General features: G+C 41.5%; 2 protein-coding genes across 4 annotated transcripts in view; both read left to right on the top strand.

Moving 5' to 3' along the window:
* GCLC (glutamate-cysteine ligase catalytic subunit) overlaps nt 1-3,271 on the top strand; it is a 39,286-nt gene extending 36,015 nt beyond the window's left edge. For all 3 annotated transcript variants that reach the window (XM_059938981.1, XM_059938980.1, XM_059938979.1), the window contains 4 exons: nt 135-216; nt 293-396; nt 485-605; nt 1,674-3,271. In XM_059938981.1, the coding sequence (XP_059794964.1) occupies nt 135-216; nt 293-396; nt 485-605; nt 1,674-1,885 (519 nt within the window). In that variant the 3' untranslated portion in view covers nt 1,886-3,271. The remainder of the gene's footprint in view (nt 1-134; nt 217-292; nt 397-484; nt 606-1,673) is intronic.
* A 9,149-nt stretch (nt 3,272-12,420) lies between these two features.
* Nucleotides 12,421-22,464, top strand: LOC132374797 (DLA class II histocompatibility antigen, DR-1 beta chain-like). The gene is made up of 5 exons (XM_059938978.1): nt 12,421-12,559; nt 18,019-18,288; nt 18,395-18,399; nt 21,345-21,621; nt 22,290-22,464. The coding sequence occupies exons 1-5, from the start codon at nt 12,454-12,456 to the stop codon at nt 22,391-22,393; spliced, it is 762 nt and encodes a 253-aa protein (XP_059794961.1). The 5' UTR covers nt 12,421-12,453; the 3' UTR covers nt 22,394-22,464.

The following is a 22,464-nucleotide window of genomic DNA, read 5'->3' as shown; positions in this document are numbered from 1 at the left end:
CTGTGGGAGGCTTCTTCACAGATGGGTCCAGACCGCGAGGTGAGCGAGGCGCCGCAGCCCCCAAACGCGCGGGAGCAGGAGTGCCCTGACTTCGGCAATGTTCTGACTTGGCTGCGATTGTTTTCCTCCTTTAGGTTGATGAGAACATGAAAGTAGCACAGAAGCGAGATGCCGTCCTGCAGGGATTGTTTTATTTCAGAAAAGATATTTGCAAAGGTACTGCCTCCTCTTGCATTTTTGGGGTCCCTGTAGGCCACACGGGCCGCTAACACCCTCTGCGCCCCTCTGGCAGGTGGCAACGCCATGGTGGACGGCCGCGGCAAGACCACGGGCAGCACCGAGCCAGCGGCCGAGGAGTACGCACTCATGACCATTGACACCATCATCAACGGCAAGGTAGGGCCCGCGCCCCAGCTACCCGGCCCCTCCCCCCCACCCCCCCGCCCCCGGGGAGTCGGCTGACAGCGCACCCCACGTCTTGCAGGAAGGTGTGTTCCCCGGGCTGATCCCCATCCTGAACTCTTACCTGGAAAACATGGAGGTGGATGTGGACACCAGATGCAGTATTCTGAACTACCTGAAGCTGATTAAGAAGAGAGCATCCGGTATGGCATTCTGTGCTTTGCTTTTTTAAAAATCTCTTAACGTAGGCAGAACCTCACAATCTTACAATATTCACTTTTTAAAGCAGTCTTTTATTAAAGTATACGGTATCCTAAATCAATGCACTTTTCCACATTGTACCATCTCTGCGGTTGGATGCACCTTGTAATCTTTGACAGTCACAGTTTAATTAGCAGTGCTTTTTTTCTTACTGGTTCTGTACAATAATGCTGCATCTTTAAGCCGATGGCCTCTTAGGCAATGAAATACAGTATCTGGATTGCCTGTCCGACATTTATGCCCGAATGTGTGTGTCGTGAGGCACCCTGGGCTCTTTGCACAGTGAGTCTAAGCCAGTCCTCAGGTTAACTAATAGCACAGCTAGGACGGTGGCCCTCCAGCCTGCCTCCCTACAGGGGCGCCCTGGAACCCCACTTTCTCAGCTTTGAGATCATGGTGGCCGGGGAGCTGTCAGCCGTGACTAAGAGGACAGTAGCAGTGGCATCTGTATTTTGCTCGAGGCTTCTGTAAAATTTCCAGATCCACAAAGCATATACCCCGCCCCCAAATGCTGTATCTGCCAGTTTCTGTCTTCATGCATCTACTTTTCATTATTCTGTCCGCCTCTTTGATCAGATGGCTCTGGGGAACTCAGGGGCCCTCCTGTCCCGGGGCAGTCTCGTGACACCGGCGTGGGCAGGACATGACCAGATGGGAGAACTCGGGCTCTAGTCCACACGCGTTGGCTCCCATGTCTTAGAGCCGGCAGCATTACCATGTGGGTGGCATCTGACAGGTGCCGTAGCAGTGGGATGTGTGTGTTCTCGCTGCCTGCCTGCAGCATGAAACCGTTCCCCGGGAGGAATTCTTCCAACATTACGGCCACGTAATACAGCTCGTTCCTGGCCCCTGCCATGTGGGTACACCAGAAGGCCACACTGATTCTTCTTCAGGATTGTATTATGTGGGCCAATAAATGTAAACTTACGAAAGAAAAAAACCAACCAAACAAAAAAAAACCACTACCATTAAGTTGTTAAAAAAAAAAAAAAAATTTTTTTTTTTTTCAGGAGAATTAATGACAGTTGCCAGATGGATGAGGGAGTTTATCGCAAACCATCCAGACTACAAACAAGACAGTGTAATAACTGACGAGATGAACTATAGCCTTCTTTTAAAGTGTAACCAAATCGCAAATGAATTATGTGAATGCCCAGAGTTACTTGGACCAGCATTTAGGAAAGTAAAGTACAGTGGAAGTAAAACTGACTCTTCCAACTAGACGTCCTGCAGAAGGAGAAATGCTTCACCATGTTAGTGAAGGACTGACCGCAGGATCAGCCCGTGTGTGTGGTGTGAAGACCAGATAATAGCACTGCACTGTTTCCTGAGCTGCTCGGCAGAAGTGGGTTTAGGCAAATCTAGAGTTTATACAGTGTACATGTACATAGTAAAGTATTTTTATGATTAACAATGTATTTTAATAACACTGTATCTAAAGTCATTTATGAGCTGGCTTGTACATTTTTCAGTTCTGACTGGAGCAACTACTGTGGAAACGGTTTTGTAAATGTAACTTACTGATAACTATACTATATCTGCATTCCAGAGTTTAAAATGTTTACTGTAAATTTTTGGTTTTTTTAAAAAGACTTTACCTGGGACCTGATTCACTGAAATCTGTCACTTCACCTTGAAAACAGTTTGTCCTGCTAATTTTCTTTGAATCATCTCCTTTGGCATATACATAAAATCACTGTTGAATCCACCAAAGTGCTTTGAGGGGAAGCTTGGATTTCCGGCACCTTATCTATGATGATTCTTTGGTAATTGGAATAGCTAACCCCTCGGTAACCCTGTCCCAAGCTTTTCCCACTAAACAGAACCCACTGAACTGACAGTACTTTCTGTCTGCATTTGCTAATTTTGGCATCAAGTTTGAAGACAACTCTGGAGAAAGACTCTGAGTTCATGCGTAGTGATTATTGGGGGTGATTTTTTTTATGGAAAAAGGGGGAGAATCGTTTTTCTTCTTGTACATACCAAGAGTAATGTCAAAAATGCCACCAGCTCTTCTGTTGTGGTCACCTGTTTATTCTAATTGCTGCTGTCTACTTAAATTTTCAAATCAAACGCAGCTGCTGAAGTTTTTGTTTTGTTACTTTTTCTCTAGTTTCCAGTAAGCATATTACAGACATTCTTCTAAAAGCCATTTATTCTAGATTTTACCTGGGGATTATTCTGCATACTACTTACCTTCTCTGCGAAACTCATAAATAAATCATGATATGCACTAAGTTTTGTGAATCAGGACCCTAAATGTTTAATTGTAAATAATTTAAGTTTCACACAATTGTTAGAGCTTTTTGTTGAAGTTTTATTTCCCCAATTAGTTAAAAGTCTTAACTGCTTCTGAAAAAACTATGTATAGTAGATTATGCAAACTTTACAAGCATAAATATCTAAACTGTCATGCTAATTTTAAGAAATTGCCATAAAGCTTCAGCTAAACCTGTTTATGTTTAGATACTAGGGTTTGTGCTATATTTCATACATGCATTTTGGAGGATTAAAGAACGCCTGTTTTTCCTTTGCAATTTGCTTGTGTAAATTCAGTTTGTAAAAAGGCAGTAAAGTGTTTGTGGTATGAGGAAATAAAAGAATGGAATTGGCATTGTGAAAACTCTTGAATGTGTGAGTTCTACAACTAAACGGATGGTGGTGAGGGTTGGTTTTTTTTAATTAGCCCAGATTTGCCAGGAAATGATTTCTTCATCATGATCCTCAGCTCTTTCTAGAAAGACGCATAGTGATGAAAACAGATGCCTCACCTCCCTAGTAGCTGTCAGCCCCTGTGGGGAGAGGAGAAATGACCCCTGGAAGTGAATTTTTCTTTTACTCCAAACTGTCGCTGTGCCAAGTCAGTGGTCACATGGTGAGTTACAGGTAACTCGGGCTGTGTGCACACTGGGGTGCTGTCCCGCTTAGACTGGCTCAGCAGACCCTGCAGAGAACCGTTTCCAACCCATGTCTTTGGACCCACATCCCTCTCCTACCCCCAACCCCCAGTTCATCTTGTCCACCCACTTTTCTCAGCTTCATCTGCTTGTCTACTTTTCTTTATGTGAACGATCCTAGGGCAGGGTCATTGTCAAACTAATCTGCATACATGTCTCTTACTGAAGTGCACCTCTGGCTCTGTGGGCATGGCATGGGGGCCCACGTTCCTGCATTTCTAAGAGGCCCCCAGGTAATGCTGACGCTGCTGCTGTGTGGGCCACATCAAGTAACAAGGACTTAGATCACTTCTGTACCTCAGACACAAATCAATTCCAAGTCTCAAATGACACTGGTCTTTAATTCGAATGTGTGTATCTGAAAACCAAATAACGGCACCCTATCTATATCCAAGACAGAAAGTACCACCTTTCATAAGCTTTCCCGCCTGAACACAGCTGAGGGTTCAGGGCTTTGGGAACAGAACAATGAACACTGAGATAAGCAAAGAGAGCCTTTTGCTTGGTGGAAATAGCTGCGGCTGAGCCCGGACCCTCACTTAGAACACAACTGGCCCTAACTTAACCCATCCAGTCTCCTGGATTAACAAGAGGTTTCCTCCTGGTCCCAGGCTGCCTCTGCCCCAGCCACCGGCTCCTCCCTGAGGCCGTGAGCCTTCTGTCCCTCAGTGGAGGAGCTGGCCTTGGCCACCGCCTTCTAAACCACCTACACAAAAGTTAACTAAGAGTGGAAAGTGTGGAAACCCAGGACTGTGGTGAGAGACCATGTCTCAGGAGGTTTCTTGGGGATCTTGCAGAAGAAAATGTGACAGTATCCTTCAAGCAGCTGGTGGTGTCTGACATGGGGGAAGGGACGTGTGATGTGTGCCTGGGATGCCTGGGCATCAAGGCTCTCGGCTGGCAAGGGGCCCTTTTCAGAACTGTACATAGGCTGCTTCACTGCAAGGTTCTTGGGGCTGCTGCTAATAAACTTTCCACTTAGGTTAAGGCTCCCCCTGGCTTTCCCTGAAGATAAGCCACTGAGATCTACCAGCTGCTCTCTCCTCTCCATTATGCTTTTGTGTAAACATTTAACATTCCCTGTAAAAACTTCGGAACATACATGCCAAGTGATATTTAGGAAAGTGTAAATTGGAAGGGAACTCATGAGGTCTGGACTGGACGTGAGGAGGCCTTGGTGGGTGACCTTGGCTGGGAAAGATACACTCCTCCGACTATTTGCATTTTCTTGGTAAGTGGAGGCTGAAATTGGCTGGATAGTCCCTAAAGCCCCTTTCATTCTTAACATTTTATGAAATGAAACATTATAAAGTTAAGTATGGAAGATGCATTAAGAGTAATGGTGCCTCCACCAATGTTCATTGCAGCACTATTTACAATAGCCAGGTCATGGAAGCAACCTAAATGCCCATTGACAGACGAATGGATAAAGAAGTTGTGGTACATATATACAATGGAATATTACTCAGCCATAAAAAGGAACGAAATTGAGTCATTTGTTGAGATGTGGATGGATCTAGAGACTGTCATACAGAGTGAAGTAAGTCAGAAAGAGAAAAACAAATATCATATATTAACGCATGTATGTGGAACCTAGAAAAATGGTACAGATGAGCCGGTTTGCAGGGCAGAAGTTGAGACACAGATGTAGAGAACAGACATATGGACACCAAGGGGGGAAAACTGTGGTGGGGTGGGGATGATGGTGTGCTGAATTGGGCGATTGGGATTGACATGTATACACTGATGTGTATAAAATTGATGACTAATAAGAACCTGCAGTATAAAAAAACAAACAAACAAAACAACTAATACTAAACTTTCATTGGGTTATTTGTATGGAAATATGTTAATATAAATGTTTCAGACATTACATGAAATTTCTAAAAATCTAAAAAATAATAATAATAAAGTTCAAGAACTTTCAAAAAAAAAAATAAGAGTAATGGTGCCTCCAGCTTTGATTTCAAACCATATTAAAAAGCTGTGGTAATCAAATCCGTATGGAATTTGGAAAAACAGATCAATGGAACAGAATAGAGAGCCCAGAAATAAACTCACATATATTTGGTCAATTAATTTACAACAAAAGAGCCAATATACAGTGGGGAAAGGACAGTCTCTTCAATATATGGTGTTGGGAAAACTGGACAACCACATGCAAAAGAATGAAATTAGACTACTATCAGTATTCACATCGTACACAAAAATTAACTCAAAATGGGTTAAAGACTTGACTGTAAGACCTGAAACCATAGACTCCCAGAAGACAACATAGGTGTTAAGCTTCTTGACATAGGTCTTGATGATGATTTTTTGAATCTGACACCAAAAGCAACAAAAGTAAAAATAAACAAGTAGGACTACATCAAACTAAAAAACTTCCTTCGCAGCCTTCAAAAACTGAAAAAGCAACCGACCAAATGGGAGGAAATATTTGCAAATCATGTATCCAATAAAGGGGTTAATATCCAAAATATATACAAATATTCATACAACTCAATAGTGAAAAAACAATCCCATTAAAAAATGGGCACAGGACATTTTCCATGGGCTTCCCATTTTATTTACCCCAATGCTACCATGAAGGATGCCCTGGGTACCCTGTCCTCATCAGTACCTTCCTCCTAGGACCCAAGGCATTCGGCCTGACCATCTACAGCCTCATCCTTTAAAAAAAAGTCCCATGACGCCCTCCCCCCACCCTGCCCCCACCAGCCACCCCCTTGCTCCCGGGGTCCAGAGGAACAGGAAGTTGGGATCGTGCAGTGGCTGGTGGGTGAGCTGCATCCACCATTAGCCCCACCAAAGAGCCGGGTAGGCTCCAGTGCTGGGTTGACTCAGGCCAAACAACCAACAGGGAGGGAACCCAGCCCCACCCATCAGCAGACAAGCAGATTAAAGTTTTACTGAGCTCTGCCCACCAGACCAACACCCAGCTCTACCCACCACCAGTCCCTCCCATCGGGAAGCTTGCACAAGCCTCTTAGATAGTCTCATCCACCAGAGGGCAGACAGCAGAAGCAAGTAGAACTACAATTCTGCAGCCTGTGAAAGGAAAAGCACATTCACAGAAAGATAGACAAAATGAAAAGGCAGAGGACTTTGTCAGAGGAAGGAACAAGATAAAACCCCAGAAAAACAACTAAATGAAGTGGAGATAGGCAACCTTCCAGAAAAAGAATTCAGAATAATGATAGTGAAGATGATCCAGGACCTTGGAAACAGAATGGAGGCAAAGATCGAGAAGATGCAAGAAATGTTTAACAAAAACCTAGAAGAATTAAAGAACAAACAAACAGAGATGACCAATACAATAACTGAAATGAAAACTACACTAGAAGGAATCAATAGCAGAATAACTGAGGCAGAAGAACGGATAAGTGACCTGGAAGACAGAATGGTGGAATTTACTGCTGCAGAACAGAATAAAGAAAAAAGAATGAAAAGAAATAAAGACAGCCTAAGAGACCTCTGGGACAACATTAAAAGCAACAACATTCGCATTATAGGGATCCCAGAAGGAGAAGAGAGAGAGAAAAGACCAGAGAAAATATTTGAAGAGATTATACTTGAAAACTTCCCTAACATGGGAAACGAAATAGCCACCCAAGTCCAGGAAGCACAGCGAGTCCCATACAGGATAAACCCAAGGAGAAACACACCGAGACACATAGTAATCAAATTGGCAAAAATTAAAGACAAAGAAAAATTATTGAAAGCATCAAGGGAAAAATGAAAAATTACATACAAGGGAACTCTCATAAGGTTAACAGCTGATTTCTCAGCAGAAACTCTACAAGCCAGAAGGGAGTGGCATGATATACTTAAAGTGATGAAAGGGAAGAACCTACAACCAAGATTACTCTACCTGGCAAGGATCTCATTCAAATTCGTTGGAGAAATCAAAAACTTTACAGACAAACAAAAGCTAAGAGAACTCAGCACCACCAAACCAGCTCTACAACAAATGCTAAAGGAGCTTCTTTAAGTGGGAAACACAAGAAAAGAAAAGGACCTACAAAAACAAACCCAAAACAATTAACAAAATGGTCATAGGAACATATATATTGATAATTACCTTAAACGTGAATGGATTAAGTGCTCCAACCAAAAGACACAGGTTCGTTGAATGGATCCAAAAACAAGACCCACATATATGCTGTCTACAAGAGACTCACTTCAGACCTAGGGACAGATACAGACTGAAAGTGAGGGGATGGAAAAAGATATTCCATGCAAATGGAAATCAAAAGAAAGCTGGAGTAGCAATATTCATATCAGATAAAATAGACTTTAAAATAAAGAATGTTACAAGAGACAAAGAAGGACACTACATAATGATCAAGGGATCAATCCAAGAAGATATAACAATTATAAATATATATGCACCCAATGTAGGAGCACCTCAATACATAAGGCAACTGCTACCAGCTATAAAAGAGGAAATCAACAGTAACACAATAATAGTGGGGGACTTACACCTCACTTACACCAATGGACAGATCATCCAAAATGAAAATAAATAAGGAAACAGAAGCTTTAAATGACACAATAGACCAGATAGATTTAATTGATATTTATAGGACATTCCATCCAAAAACAGCAGATTACACTTTCTTCTCAAGTGCGCATGGAACATTCTCCAGGATAGATCACATCTTGGGTCACAAATCAAGCCTCAGTAAATTTAAGAAAATCGAAATCATATCAAGCATCTTTTCTGACCACAATGCTATGAGACTAGAAATGAATCACAGGGGAAAAAATGTAAGAAACACAAACACATGGAGGCTAAACAATACGTTACTAAATAACCAAGAGATCACTGAAGAAATCAAAGAGGAAATCAAAAAATACCTAGAGACAAATGACAATGAAAACACGACGACCCAAAACCTATGGGATGCAGCAAAAGCAGTTCTAAGAGAGAAGTTTATAGCTATACAAGCCTACCTCAAGAAACAAGAAAAATCTCAAATAAACAATCTAACATTACACCTAAAGGAACTAGAGAAAGAAGAACAAACAAAACCTAAAGTTAGCAGAAGGAAAGAAATCATAAAGATCAGAGCAGAAATAAATGAAATAGAAACAAAGAAAACAATAGCAAAGGTCAGTAAAACTAAAAGCTGGTTGTTTGAGAAGATAAACAAAATTGATAACCCATTAGCCAGACTCATCAAGAGAAAGAGGGAGAGGACTCAAATCAATAAAATTAGAAATGAAAAAGGAGACGTTACAACAGACACCGCAGAAATACAAAGCATCCTAAGAGACTACTACAAGCAACTTTATGCCAATAAAATGGACAACCTGGAAGAAATGGACAAATTCTTAGAAAGGTATAACCTTCCAAGACTGAACCAGGAAGAAACAGAAAATATGAACAGACCAATCACAAGTAATGAAATTGAAACTCTGATTAAAAATCTTCCAACAAACAAAAGTCCAGGACCAGATGGCTTCACAGGTGAATTCTATCAAACATTTAGAGAAGAGCTAACACCCATCCTTCTCAAACTCTTCCAAAAAATTGCAGAGGAAGGAAAACTCCCAAACTCATTCTATGAGGCCACCATCACCCTGATACCAAAACCAGACAAAGATACTACAAAAAAGAAAATTACAGACCAATATCACTCATGAATATACATGCAAAAGTCCTCAACAAAATACTAGCAAACAGAATCCAAGAACACATTAAAAGGATCATACACCATGATCAAGTGGGGTTTACCCCAGGGATGCAAGGATTCTTCAGTATATGCAAATCAATCAATGTGATACACCATATTAACAAATTGAAGAATAAAAACCACATGATCATCTCAATAGATGCAGGAAAACTTTTGACAAAATTCAACACCCATTTATGATAAAATAAATGGGCATAGAGGGAACCTACCTCAACATAATAAAGGCCATATATGACAAACCCACAGCCAACATCGGTCTCAATGGTGAGAAACTGAAAGCATTTCCTCTAAGATTAGGAACAAGACAAGGATGTCCACTCTCACCACTATTATTCAGCATAGTTTTGGAAGTCCTAGCCATGGCAATCAGAGAAGAGAAAGAAATAAAAGGAATACAAATTGGAAAATAAGAAGTAAAACTGTCACTGTTTGCAGATGACATGATACTATACATAGAGAATCCTAAAAATGTCACCAGAAAACTACTAGAGATAATCAAGGAATTTGGTAAAGTTGCAGCATACAAAATTAATGCACAGAGACCTCTTGCATTCTTATACACTAACAACAAAAGAGCAGAAAGAGAAATTAAGGAAACAATCCCATTCACCATTGCAACAAAAAGAATAAAATACCTAGGAATAAACCTACCTAAAGAGGTAAAAGACCTGTACTCAGAAAACTATAAGACACTGATGAAAGAAATCAAACATGGCACAAACAGATGGAGAGAGATATACCATGTTCTTGGACCGGAGGAATCAATATTGTGAAAATGACTATACTACCCAAAGCAATCTACAGATTCAGTGCAATCCCTATCAAATTCCCAGAGGCATTTTTCACAGAACTAGAACAAAAATCTTAAAATTTGTATGGAGACACAGAAGACCCCGAATAGCCAAAGCAATCTTGAGGGAAAAAAACAGACCTGGAGGAATCAAGACTCCCTGACTTCAGACTATACTACGAAGCTACAGTAATCAAGACAATATGGTACTGGCACAAAATCAGAAATATAGATCCTGGTACAGGTTAGAAAGCTCAGAGATAAACCCACGCACCTATGGTCAACTAATCTATGACAAAGGAGGCAAGGATATACAATGCAGAAAAGACAGTCTCTTCAGTAAGTGGTGCTGGGAAAACTGGACAGCTACATGTAAAAGATTGAAATCAGAACACTCCCTAACACCATACACAAAAATAAGCTCAAAATGGATTAGAGACCTAAATGTAAGACCAGACACTATAAAACTCTTAGAGGAAAACATAGGAAGAACACTCTTTGACGTAAATCACCACAAGATCTTTTTTGATCCACCTCCTAGAGTAATGGAAATAAAAACAAAAATAAACAAGTGGGACCTAATGAAACTTTTGCAAAGCAAAGGAAACTACAGTCAAGATGAAAAGACAACCCTCAGAATGGGAGAAAATATTTTCAAATGAATCAACAGACAAAGGATTAATCTCCAAAATATATAAACAGATCATGCAGCTCAATATTAAGAAAACAAACAACCCAATCAAAAAATGAACAGAAGACCTAAATAAACATTTCTCCAAAGACATACAGATGGCCAAGAAGCACATGAAAAGCTGCTCAACATCACTAATCATTAGAGAAATGCAAATCAAAACTACAATGAGGTATCACCTCACACCAGTTAGAATGGGCATCATCAGAAAATCTACAAACAACAAATGCTGGAGAGGGTGTGGAGAAAAGGGATCCCTCTTGCACTGTTGGTGGGAATGTAAATTGATACAGCCACTATGGAGAACAGTATGGAGGTTCCTTAAAAAACTAAAAATAGAATTACCATATGACCCAGCAATCCCATTACAGGGTGTATACCCAGAGGAAATCATAATTCAAAAAGAAACATGCACCCCAATGTTCATTGCAGCACTGTTTACAAGAGCCAGGTCATGGAAGCAACCTAAATGCCCATCAACAGACAAATGGATAAAGAAGATGTGGTACATATATACAATGGAATATTACTCAGCCATAAAAAGGAACGAAATTAGGTCATTTGTAGAGACGTGGATGGATCTAGAGACTGTCACACAGAGTGAAGTAAGTCAGAAAGAGAAAAACAAATATCGTATATTAACGCATATATGTGGAACCTAGGAAAATGGTACAGATGAACAGGTTTGCAGGGCTGAAATAGAGACACAGATGTAGAGAACAAACGTATGAACACCAAGGGGGGGAAACTGACGGCGGGGGGTGGTGATGGTGGGATGAATTGGGAGATTGGGATTGACATATATACACTAATATGTATAAAATAGATAACTAGTAAGAACCTGCTGTATAAAAAATAAATTAAATTAAAAAATTTTTTAAAGTGAGAGAAAGGGAAATATCCCCAATTAAATGAGGAAGTCAAAATGGGAACTAGGAGGAAGGGACTGATCACTTTTTCACATAAAATATTAATTATTCTAAAGCAGAGTTGCTGTGCCAAAGGCTGATTTGAGTCCTTTATCAATCTCTCAGCCCCCTGTAGAATGTGATTTGGACATTGACCCTATTACACTGTTAGTTACATGCTCTACAAAGGTACATTCAAGACCCTCCATTCCACATGGAAGGTCTTGTAGAATGTGATTTGGATATTGACCCTATTACATTGTTAGTTACATGCTCTACAAATACCTTCAAGACCCTCCATTCCACAAGGATTGCCCCCGATAAGTCACTTTCTCTATGTGTATCCTGGAGGTCCCACTAAACTCAGTGACAGCATCTGGAGACAATCCTGAAAACCTTGGGTGACCATCACTGACCAGCACAGAGCTGGGTCACGATAGGGCCCCAGTTAAAATGTTACAAATACAACTAGATCAAACCTTTAAAGCACAAAATTAAAACAATCCTCCTAAGGAAGGAAATCGAAGTTTCAAAAGAGGAACTTCATATTGAGTATCTAACCAGCAACTGATGATGATATTCACAGATGAATCTGATTGGTTCTCCAAAACTGAGACGACCCAATCCAGGAACAAAGAAATGAGTTCCTTGGTTGGTAATATCTGAGATGTGGGTTGGAGGAGGGTCCTAGTCCTCACTGAGATTTGTCTGCTCCCCTGCACCCTGTCTTCTTCTCTTCTCCTGCATGGTGTGCCTTTGGTTCCCTGCAGGCTCCTGGACAGTAATTCTGACAGTGATACTGATGGTGCTGAGCCCGCTCCTGGCTTGGGCTGGAGAGGTAAGTGCACACCGTGGATGGTGAGCTATTTTGGGGGGTGGGGAAAGGGAGGGAGTTAGGTTTGTCTGGGTCCAGGCCATGTCACTTAAAACACCGACATCTTCTTCAGTGACTACTTACCTTTATCACATGGATCCTCAATTCCTTCCACAAACAAAAGGAGCCTGGATACTCGCTCTTTTTATGAGACCTGCATAAGGTGCCTTCGTATATATACATATAGGCTATTTCTTGTCAACTCTCTTCTAATAAAACCTCTCCAGCCTTACATCCCATTCCCTCGGGGTTTTGAGAGGATTTAGAAATGCTTTCAAAAATAATCTAAAATGATTATTAATGATTTCAAAATAATTCCCATCCATGGTTCCCTTTATTCTGTTGAGTTATGCCAGAAAATGGGAACAATCCTCTGAAAATTTTATGGGGACTCAAAAGGAGTTAGAAAGATCTCTCCTAGAAGATCCTGTGTTATGTCCATGGGATCTGTGATGCGGCTACCTCTCGCTAATACGTGAGGATGTATCAAGAGACCTCACCATTGTCTCCTTTTCTTTTCTTTTTTTTAAGTTGAAGTATAGTTGATTTACAATATCGAGTTAGTTTCAGGTGTACAGCACAGCACTTCAGTTATATATATATTTTATATATATATATTATATATATATTTATATAATATATATATATATATATATATATATATTCTTTTACAGATTCTTTCCCCTTATAGGTTATTACAAAATATTGAATAGAGTTCCCTGTGCTGTACAGTAGGTCCTTGTTGGTTACCTATTGTCTCCTTTTCTTTCTTCCTAAACCCTGCTGTTTATAAGGCCTGTATGCCTGTACTGGAGGTACTCTGACAAAAGTTGGGGTTAGTTTTCTCCCTATTTCTCCTGCGTAGAGCACCCTGGACCTGAAGCAGGGATCCTTAGTACTTAGAATGACCCTGTAGTTAAGGAGCATCTAAGGGGCATTCTATGATGTCTTAAAGAACTCATAAGAACTGAAAACCTGACACAAGTTAGTGCTTATTAGTGCTTATTCTATTTTGAACCTTTCTATTCTATCAGTTTCTCCTATATCTCCTCTTTCTCTGACCTGAACCCACAAGAAGAGATTCAACTAGTACAGAATAAATTATATGAAATTATATTTTTATAAACCCAAAATAGTCAAATATCAGCAATTTCATATGGTTCAAACCATACACCCTAAGCAGGATACAGAGCGTGTGAAGGCTGTTTCCATCCCATAGGGCTGAAAGCCAATAAGGAAGTCAAGGGAACTCATTGGCCTCTTGGAGTCTTGGGCCCAAATTTCATAGGTTCATTCATCATGCCATCTATTTTCCATATTTAGCCATCTTTGGTTACCTCTCCTTCCGGTTTTTCCCTACTCTTTCCCCTACTATGTCATCACCGTTACTAAAAATCCCCAGTTTGCACAAACCCTCAGCACTGTAACAGACGCATTGGATGCAATGAAACTTCATGAAATGTTCCCTATCTCTTAAAAATCACCTTTTCCTTACCTGTGAATGTTTCTTTCAAGTAGTAAGAGGAGAAAGAGGAAGTTAGTCTGAATTTCTCACAGGAAAGTAGAAGAGACATAAGGTGTCATGATTACAAAAGTGTGTTGGACCTGGAGCCCCTTCTTGCTTTACCAGGAGCCCCACAAAGATCAATTCCCAAAACGATGGCTTTATTCATTTAGATGACAAATACTTTTTTGAGCAACTATTATATACTGGGCTCTGTCCTAGGCGCAGAGGATTCTATTTGAATAACAGAAAAAAGGTCCCATATGATCATGGAAGTTACCTAATGACAAGAGAGAAAGACAACAATCCAATAAACATTGAACCAAGAAAAACATTTCAAACAGCAATAAATGCCCTGAAAAAAATATATAAGGGTTAAGGGACTGAGAAAATTGTATTCACCTGACTTCAGTGCAAGTGTCTAGAGGGCTCTCCCTGTGACATTCATCTGAGACATAAATGATGAGAAGAAGCCAGACATGGGAAGGATCTAAGGGACAAATGCTCCAGGGAGAGGGACCAGGGGAAAGGTCAAAGTGTGGGAAGATGATTGCTGTGTTTAAGGGACGGAAAGAAGGTTAGAGGAGCTGAAGCAGAGAAAGCAAGTTGGGAAGTGGAATAAGATGAGGTTAGAGAGAAAGTCAGGAGCCAAATCATGTTAGGCCCTGATGGCCATAGTGAGAAATTTGACTTTTATTTACAGAGCTATGTGAAGCTACTAAGGGGTTACAAGGAGAGTCCATTTATATTTATTTTAAAAACTAATTCTAGCTACCTCATGGAGATTGGATTGCAGGGGTTCCAAGTGGAGTCACGGAGACCAGTTAGGGGAGAGTAGAAGGGTTCTCCAGGGAAGATGTGCCTGTGACTTCATTTAGTGTAGTAGCGATGAAGTGAACAGATTTGGGATAGATTGTTGAGTGACTTGTTAATGAATTAAATGGTGGGAGTTGGAAGATAGAAAATCAAAAGCTTATCCCTCAGGATTTTGTCTTGCATGATAGCTGGGTGGATGGTGGTGCTGTTTATTGAGATAGGGAGGACTATGGACCAGTACATCTCCTTAGACTGGATCCAAAAGTCACCTAATTAATATAAAAGACTCATTTATAGATTTTACCCCTTAGGAAATTTCCAGGGTTTTAGGAGATCTGTGGCAGAAACGAGGATGAAGAACAAATACATGTTTCTTATCATAAATCACAATATCACAGTGACTAATTGCCAAGACAAAGAAATAGTCAACTTTGGTTGGACTGAACAATTTTATTTTATTGGAAAAAACAGCTCTTCACTGGGACCGGCTTCCCAAAAAACATATTTCTTGTAGGACCAAGATTTTCAACAGATATAATATTGGCAAGTTTTTCTATGTCACTCTCAGCTGCTGCATGATTGAGAGTGGTTTCTCCAGGGCATTTTTTTCATATGATTTACACCCAAGGTTCTCACCCAACGACAGCTCAGCACCCTTTCTCCCCGTTCCTTCACCCGCCGCAGAACATTGGCTCCAGATAGCGCCATTTTTAGTTGTCACACAGGGGGTTTCTTTTGACAACTAATTGGGTAGAGACCAGGAAAGCTGACAGACAGGCTACTATGCACAGAACACCTCCCTCTCCCCAACCACAAAGAACCACCTGGTCCAAAATGTCTATAGTGCTGAGGTTGAAAACACTGCTTTATATACACTATGCTGCTTCTAAAAATTCTAGACTTACACTTTCTCCACACACTCACCTTCCAGTTCAGCTCTTCGTGGTTTTATTTAGCTTGTTTCATTACCCCCAAAACTAGACAGTTGAACAAATTCACTACTTTCTTGTTGAATCCATTCAATCAAAGCAAGTTCAAGATCTTCATTTTGATTTTTTGCCTTACACCATGTTTTTCAAAATGTCACGAGTTCTTGGTCATCACATCTCTATTTGCTTTCAACAACTTGTCTTTTTAACTCATAAATAGTGGTGGCTGCTACCATGTTTTTCAGTAAAATGACTCAAATTTCTGCAGCAATGCTACTTTCCACACTATTAATGATACCAGAAACTTCCATTTATTCTTCTTACTTTTAACCACAGGGTTATTCTTTAACTCTTTTTGACATTTTCACAGTTCAACTAAATCTAAAGACAAAAACATTAAAAATATTTTCATTTTCATTTTTGAAAGAAACAAAAACATTCATTTGAAAACATACATGCAACCCAATGTTCACTGCAGCATTATTTACAAATATCCAAGATGCAGAAGCAACCTAAGTGTCCATCAACAAATGAATGGGTAAAGATGTGGTTTGTATATATATATATATATATATATATATATATATATATATATAAAAACACACACACACAGTGGACTATTACTCAGCCATAAAAAAGAATGAAATTCTGCCATTTGCAACAATGTGGATGGACCTACAGAGTATTATGGTTAATGGAATAAGTCAGACAGAGAAAGTCAAATACTCTACATTATCACTTATAAGTGGAATCTAAAAAATAAAACAAATGTATATGACAAAACAGAAACAGTCTCACAAAGAGTGAACTAGGGGCTACAAGTGGGGAAATGGAAGGAGGGAGGGGCAAGATAAAGGTGTGGGATTAAGAGATACAAACTACTATGAATAAAATAAATAAGCAACAAGATATATTGTACAACACAGGGAAATATAACCATTATTTTGTAATAACTTTAAATGGAGTATAACCTTTAACAGTATTGAATCATTATGTTGTACACTTGGAACTAACATAATGTCAACGATACTGTAATTTAAGACCAAATCAAAAATATGTGCATTCATATGATATATATGTGTATATTTATGTCTATATGTATCTTTACACACAGTGAAGCTACAGACCACATGTAACCAATAAGAGCTCTAAGATACGTTTGACCCCTTCCCTCAGCAGGTCAGATTTGCCAAACGAATTTTGGCAGCAAATTTTTAGAAAATCTGATTTTCTGAGCTGTCCAGATTTGGAAATGCAGAAAAGGGATTGTGGACCTGTATTGGGGTTATGGTTTTAATCTCCTAAAACTCTTCAATAGTTCTCATTACGTTTAGCATAAAGTCAAAATCCTAATGTCACCTACAAGGATTTTAAGTGCCTGGTTCCACGTGATTTTTCCAGTCTAATCTTTTCCCCTCCTTTCTCTCACTCTCTGTGCTTCAGTGAACTTTCTAGAGGAAGTTCATCAATTCTTTCAGCTTTTCCACACAGTATTACTGTTACCTAAAATGTGTCTCTCTGTTTCCCCTAAACACACACACACACACACACCACACACACACACACTTCCTCTAGCTCACATCCATTTAACCTTTTATGTTACCACTTAAATGTCTTCAGAGACCACTTCTCTGGCACCCTAACCTAATTTAGGTCATCCTACCATTCTCTGCTATAGAACGCCACACTTTTATCCTGACATTTCTCACTTCTGTATAAATTCTTGCGTGTTTGGCTTTTGTCCATCACTTTCACTAAATTTTAAGCTCCACAAGTAGAGGGGAGATGGCTGTGCTCCCTTCCTTAGAGTCCCAAGGGACAGCGAAGTTTGGGCACAAGCACAGCCCTAACCAAGTACTTACAGAATGAAGGAGGCTCCTAAGAGGAGATGGTGATGGGGCAAATCCCGGTCCAGTTCACACTTGGAGATGTCCAGGCGAGCATGGAAGCCAAGTGGAGACCGAATGGCTCAGGAGCAGAGGTGGGGGCCGGGGGGGGGGGGGTCTCTTCCGCCCAGCACGTCCTTCCTCCACCGCTGGCAGGTAGAAGATGAACCCGTGGGGTGCCTGTAGAGCCTCCGAGGGAGTCCTAGCGCCCCCGCCTGCGCCCGAGCGCCTGTCATCGGTGGGCGTCACCGCCAGTCTCTTCCCATGCGCCCGGGTGACAACATCATTCCTGTCCCCACAGCACTTTTCATGGTGCAGGTAAAGTCCGAATGTCATTTCTCCAACAGCGCGCGGCAGGTGCACTTCCTGGGCAGGTACATCTATAACCGGGAGGAGCTGGTGCGCTTCGACAGCCACGTGGGGGAGGACCTGGCGGTGAGCGAGCTGGGGCGGCCGGCCGCGGAGCTCTGGAACCGCCAGAAGGACGCCCTGGAGCGGGCGCGGGCCGCCGGGCACACCTTCTGCAGGATCAACTACAAGTTCTTGGAGAGCAGCGCTGTGCGGCGGCGAGGTCGGGGGCGGGGCGGGGCGGGGCGGGGGGAGGGCGGTGACAGAGATAGAGAGACACAGAGACAGAGGGACTGAGTCCAGGGTGAGTGTGTAGGATTATGGACAAGTACAAGTTACGAGGGTACACGTGAGAGCCTTCTGTGGGAAAACTAAAGTGAGATTTTGTCAATGTGTGCTGGTGAGAGGGGAGAGAGTGTGTGTATGGTGGGGGGAGTGGGCCCGGGGTCTGAGAGGACCGGGGGGGAGGGGTGTATGGGGAGAGGGATGCAGGAGGGAGGGCTCCAGGCATCCTCCGCTGCCACCCTGGGAGAGCCTGGGGGAGGGGAGACGGAGGAAAAGGCTGACTCGGGTGGGTGGTCAGAGATACGGGAAGGGACCTCCAGGTGTCTGTGGTTGGGGGAGGGTAGGGGAGGAGAGGTGAGAAATGTAAGAGGTTTGGGAGAACGTGAGAGGAGCCCCAGTCTGCTCTGGACACACACCCTCTTACTCCTGAAACCCCTGAAATAAATGTGCTGGCGTCTGTGTGCAGGAGCGTTTCTTTGAGAATGAAATTTGTGAGGGAGACTAATCTCTAGGGGTGCAGCGGAGAAGAACCTCCCATTCACCTCCGACCTTTCTGAGGCTACTTTTAGGTTTAAATTTCCAACTACTCTTTTGCTTTCTTAGTGTGTATATTTTTACGTATTTGAAATGATTGTGAAGCTAGCTTTTCAGATATAATTTTGTTACTTAATAATACCATACTGATGTTACTATTTTTATAATGCTAATAGTACTTAAGTAGTTGTGTTTTCCCTTTGTATGGTTGTAAGCAATTTAATAAAACCACACTCCCCATTGTTAGATTTTATTTTCCATATTGCCACTTAGTTGGAAATTTATATCTTATTATTTTTAACTTACATTTCTTTTATTCCTAAAGTTCTTCTCTCTTTTTTTTTCCCCCAATTGTAATGACTGCCCAAAGCATTATCTATTAATCTGTTGCCACTAGGGTCCTAGTGTTTTTCTCAGTAATTTTATGGGTTGTCTATGCAGTAAGATTATTAACACTTTGCTGATACTTGATTCAACATTTTATCCAGTTTGTGGTTTCTATTAGATTCTGTTCAATATTTTCCATGTTAAGAATTTAACATTTTTTACTTACTGAAATAGAAACTGTGACTAATGATTTACCATCGATCTTAAATCTGCTATTTTGTGGTATTGTACAAATGTGTCCCCCATTTCTCCTTTCTTTTTTTTTTTAAATTTATTTATTTATTTATTTATTTATTTTATTTTGACTGTGCTGGGTCTTGTTGCCACATGAGGGCTTCTCTAGTTGTGGCACGCAGGCTTAGTTGCAGTATGTGGGATCTTCGTTCCCCAACCAGGGATCAAACCCAGGCCCCGTGCATTGGGAGGGCAGAGTCTTAACCACTGAACCTCCAAGGAAGTCCCTCTCCTTTCTTTTAAAATAATTGTATTTATTGAAGGCCTGAGAGTGCTAGAGGTTGTCTCAGATGTTAAGAGTCCCAGACCCTGCCCTGATCTCAAATGTCAGTTTAGAAGGAGAGAGAATTCTAAAACGATAACAACTGCAAAACTAGATGTGGCTTTTTTGAGAAAAAAAAAAAAAAAAAAAAGAGCAAGAGAGAGAGAGATCCATCAGCTGAGTATAAAACAATAAAAACTTTTTAAATGATTAACTTTCCTTGTTCCTTTTCCTCTGCAGGACTCATGCTTTCCTTGAGACACAACTCACAGAGTTACAGAATGACCTCTGTCTATTTCTGCTTCTCAGGGGAAGAACCATTTCTGTGCTGTTTTAAGACATGAGTCCATTGAGGCAGTGTAACCAGGATTTCACACTCTACATCTCTATCTACCCCACTACTGTTCCCTAATTTACCCTTAAGCTTTGAATCACACTTTCTTTCACAGTAAAAACATTCAATAAGTAACTGACATATACTGAAGGCTAAGTTCTGGCCATTTCTTTTTTGGCCCCCCTGTGCAGCTTGTGGGACTTTAATTCCCTGACCAGGGATTGAACCCGGGCCCTCAGCAGTGAGAGCACAGAGTCCTAACCACTGGACCGCCAGGGAATTCCCCCAGCCATTTCTTTACATAGTTTAAGTCCATTAACTCTTTTTTTTTTAATATGATGATCAATATTTTTTTATTGAAGTATAGTTGATTTACAATGTTGTGTTAATCTCTGCTGTACAGCAAAGTGATTCAGTTATACATATATACATCCTTTTTAAAATATTCTTTTCCATTATGGTTTATCATAGGATAGTGACTATAGTTCTCTGGGGCTATACAGTAGGACCTTGTTGTTTATCCATTCCATATACAGTATAATAGCTTACATCTGCTAACCCCAACCTCCCACTCCATCCCTCCCCCAACCCCACCCTCCTTGGCAACCACAAGTCTGTTCTCTATGTTGGTGAGTCTGTTTCTGTTTCGTAGATAAGTTCATTTGTGTCATATTTTAGATTTCACATATAAGTGATATCATATGGTATTTGTCTTTCTCTTTCTGACTTACTTCACTTAGTATCATCATCTCTACGTCCATCCATGTTGCTGCAAATGGCATTATTTCGTTCTTTTTTATGGCTGAGTAGTATTCGGTTGTATATATGACTCATTTAACTTGAAGAGGTAAATTCATATCATTATCCTCCTTTAGAGGCGAGAAAGCTGAGGCACAGAGGGATTTAAAAACTCTCCCAGGATTAACCAGTTAGAAGTAGAGCCTGGATTTGAACCCAGGCAGCCTAGTTACAGAAATCACCCTTTTATTCAATGCACCCTGTGTCTTGCAAAATTTGTAAATACTTCAACAATAAGTAACTGTTTCAAATTATGGAAAGAAACCCCACAATTTTGCTTAACATCTCTCAACTCTAACAGGCCCTGTTTTAGGGGTTAAATTCAAGACCCATGACACTGACTTCTCCTAAGCCACATGGCAGCCTGGCCTGCCCAAGGCTGCATCTGGTCAGGTTACTTACTGTCTCCCTCGCTATTCCCTCTACCTTTTCTCTCCTACTGGAGCCTACAGTGACTGTGTATCCTGCAAAGACCCAGCCCCTGTGGCACCACAGCCTCCTGGTCTGCTCTGTGAATGGTTTCTGTCCAGGCCACACTGAAGTCAGGTGCTTCCAGAATGGCCAGGAAGAGGAGGCGGGGGTGGTCTCCACAGGCCTGATCCCTAATGGAGACTGGACCTTCCAGCTCATGGTGATGCTTGAAATAGTTCCTCAGAGTGGAGAGGTCTACACCTGCCACGTGGAGCACCCCAGCTGGACGAGCCCTGTCGCAGTGGAATGGAGTGAGAAGTTTTCTGACCTTGAAAATTCCTTATGCATCCGGGAGGAGACTTGCTTACCCCGGAGTGTCAGGTTTCTCCTCTCCCCACAGCATATGTGCATTTGCTCCATGTTCTTCTCTCCTTCAGCTTAGGTTATTGGGGCTGCCCTGTGATAACCTGTGATAGAAATCCCCTGATAGTTTACAGATATCCCGTGATGGTTTCTACAAATACCTATACTCCCTGGGGAGGCAGTTCTGCCTGACAAGCAGAATAGAGATGTCCCTGTTTTGAGCCTCCCATGACATCACAGGTCATGGTCACCCCTTGGCCCTGGGCACCAGTCCCCTGCGTCGGGCTGGGCTTGTGCTTCTGACACTCCTGCTCTGAGTTGTTATTGTGACCTGAGAAGGGGCACATCCTCTACAGGGATGTTCCTGACCTGAGGGGAGTTCAATCTCATCCAGTCCCAGGCTCCTCTTCCATCAGATGTTGAAGACGTGTGGCCTTATGCCAGGGCTGTGATACTTAAACGATTCACTGCCTGAACCTTGTAGCCATTCCTTTTCTAGGAATGGCCAATTATTCTAGTTCTTTCAGATCAGGCTTCTCCCCCCAATCAAAGCTCTCAGAGTCTCAGAGAAGTTGGATTCAGGGTAAAAATCACCCAAACTAGCTTCTTTTCTCAGGGACACAGTATGAACCTTCACAAGGCAGGATGCTGAGTAGACTCGGGGCCTGTGTTATGGATCTGCTCTTCCTTGGGGTGGGTCTGCTCTTAATCAGGAATTAAAATGGTAAGGAAGCTGTTAGCAGCTGAGATGCCCCGCAGGTTTTTTGGAGGAAGAAATACGGCTTTGTTCA

This window comes from Balaenoptera ricei, chromosome 11, assembly GCF_028023285.1.
Source record: "Balaenoptera ricei isolate mBalRic1 chromosome 11, mBalRic1.hap2, whole genome shotgun sequence".
Lineage (NCBI taxonomy): Eukaryota > Metazoa > Chordata > Mammalia > Artiodactyla > Balaenopteridae > Balaenoptera > Balaenoptera ricei.
Note: the sequence above shows the minus strand (reverse complement) of the source record. Positions and strands in the feature narration are given on the sequence as shown.

Coding starts and splice junctions, on each gene's coding strand:
- LOC132374797 (XM_059938978.1), top strand. CDS start 12,454: ATGGTGTGCCTTTGGTTCCCTGCAGGCTCCTGGACAGTAATTCTGACA. Junction 12,560..18,018: donor TGGAGAGGTAAGTGCACACC/GTGGATGGTGAG, acceptor CTGTCCCCACAG/CACTTTTCATGGTGCAGGTA. Junction 21,622..22,289: donor CCCTGTCGCAGTGGAATGGA/GTGAGAAGTTTT, acceptor TTCTTTTCTCAG/GGACACAGTATGAACCTTCA.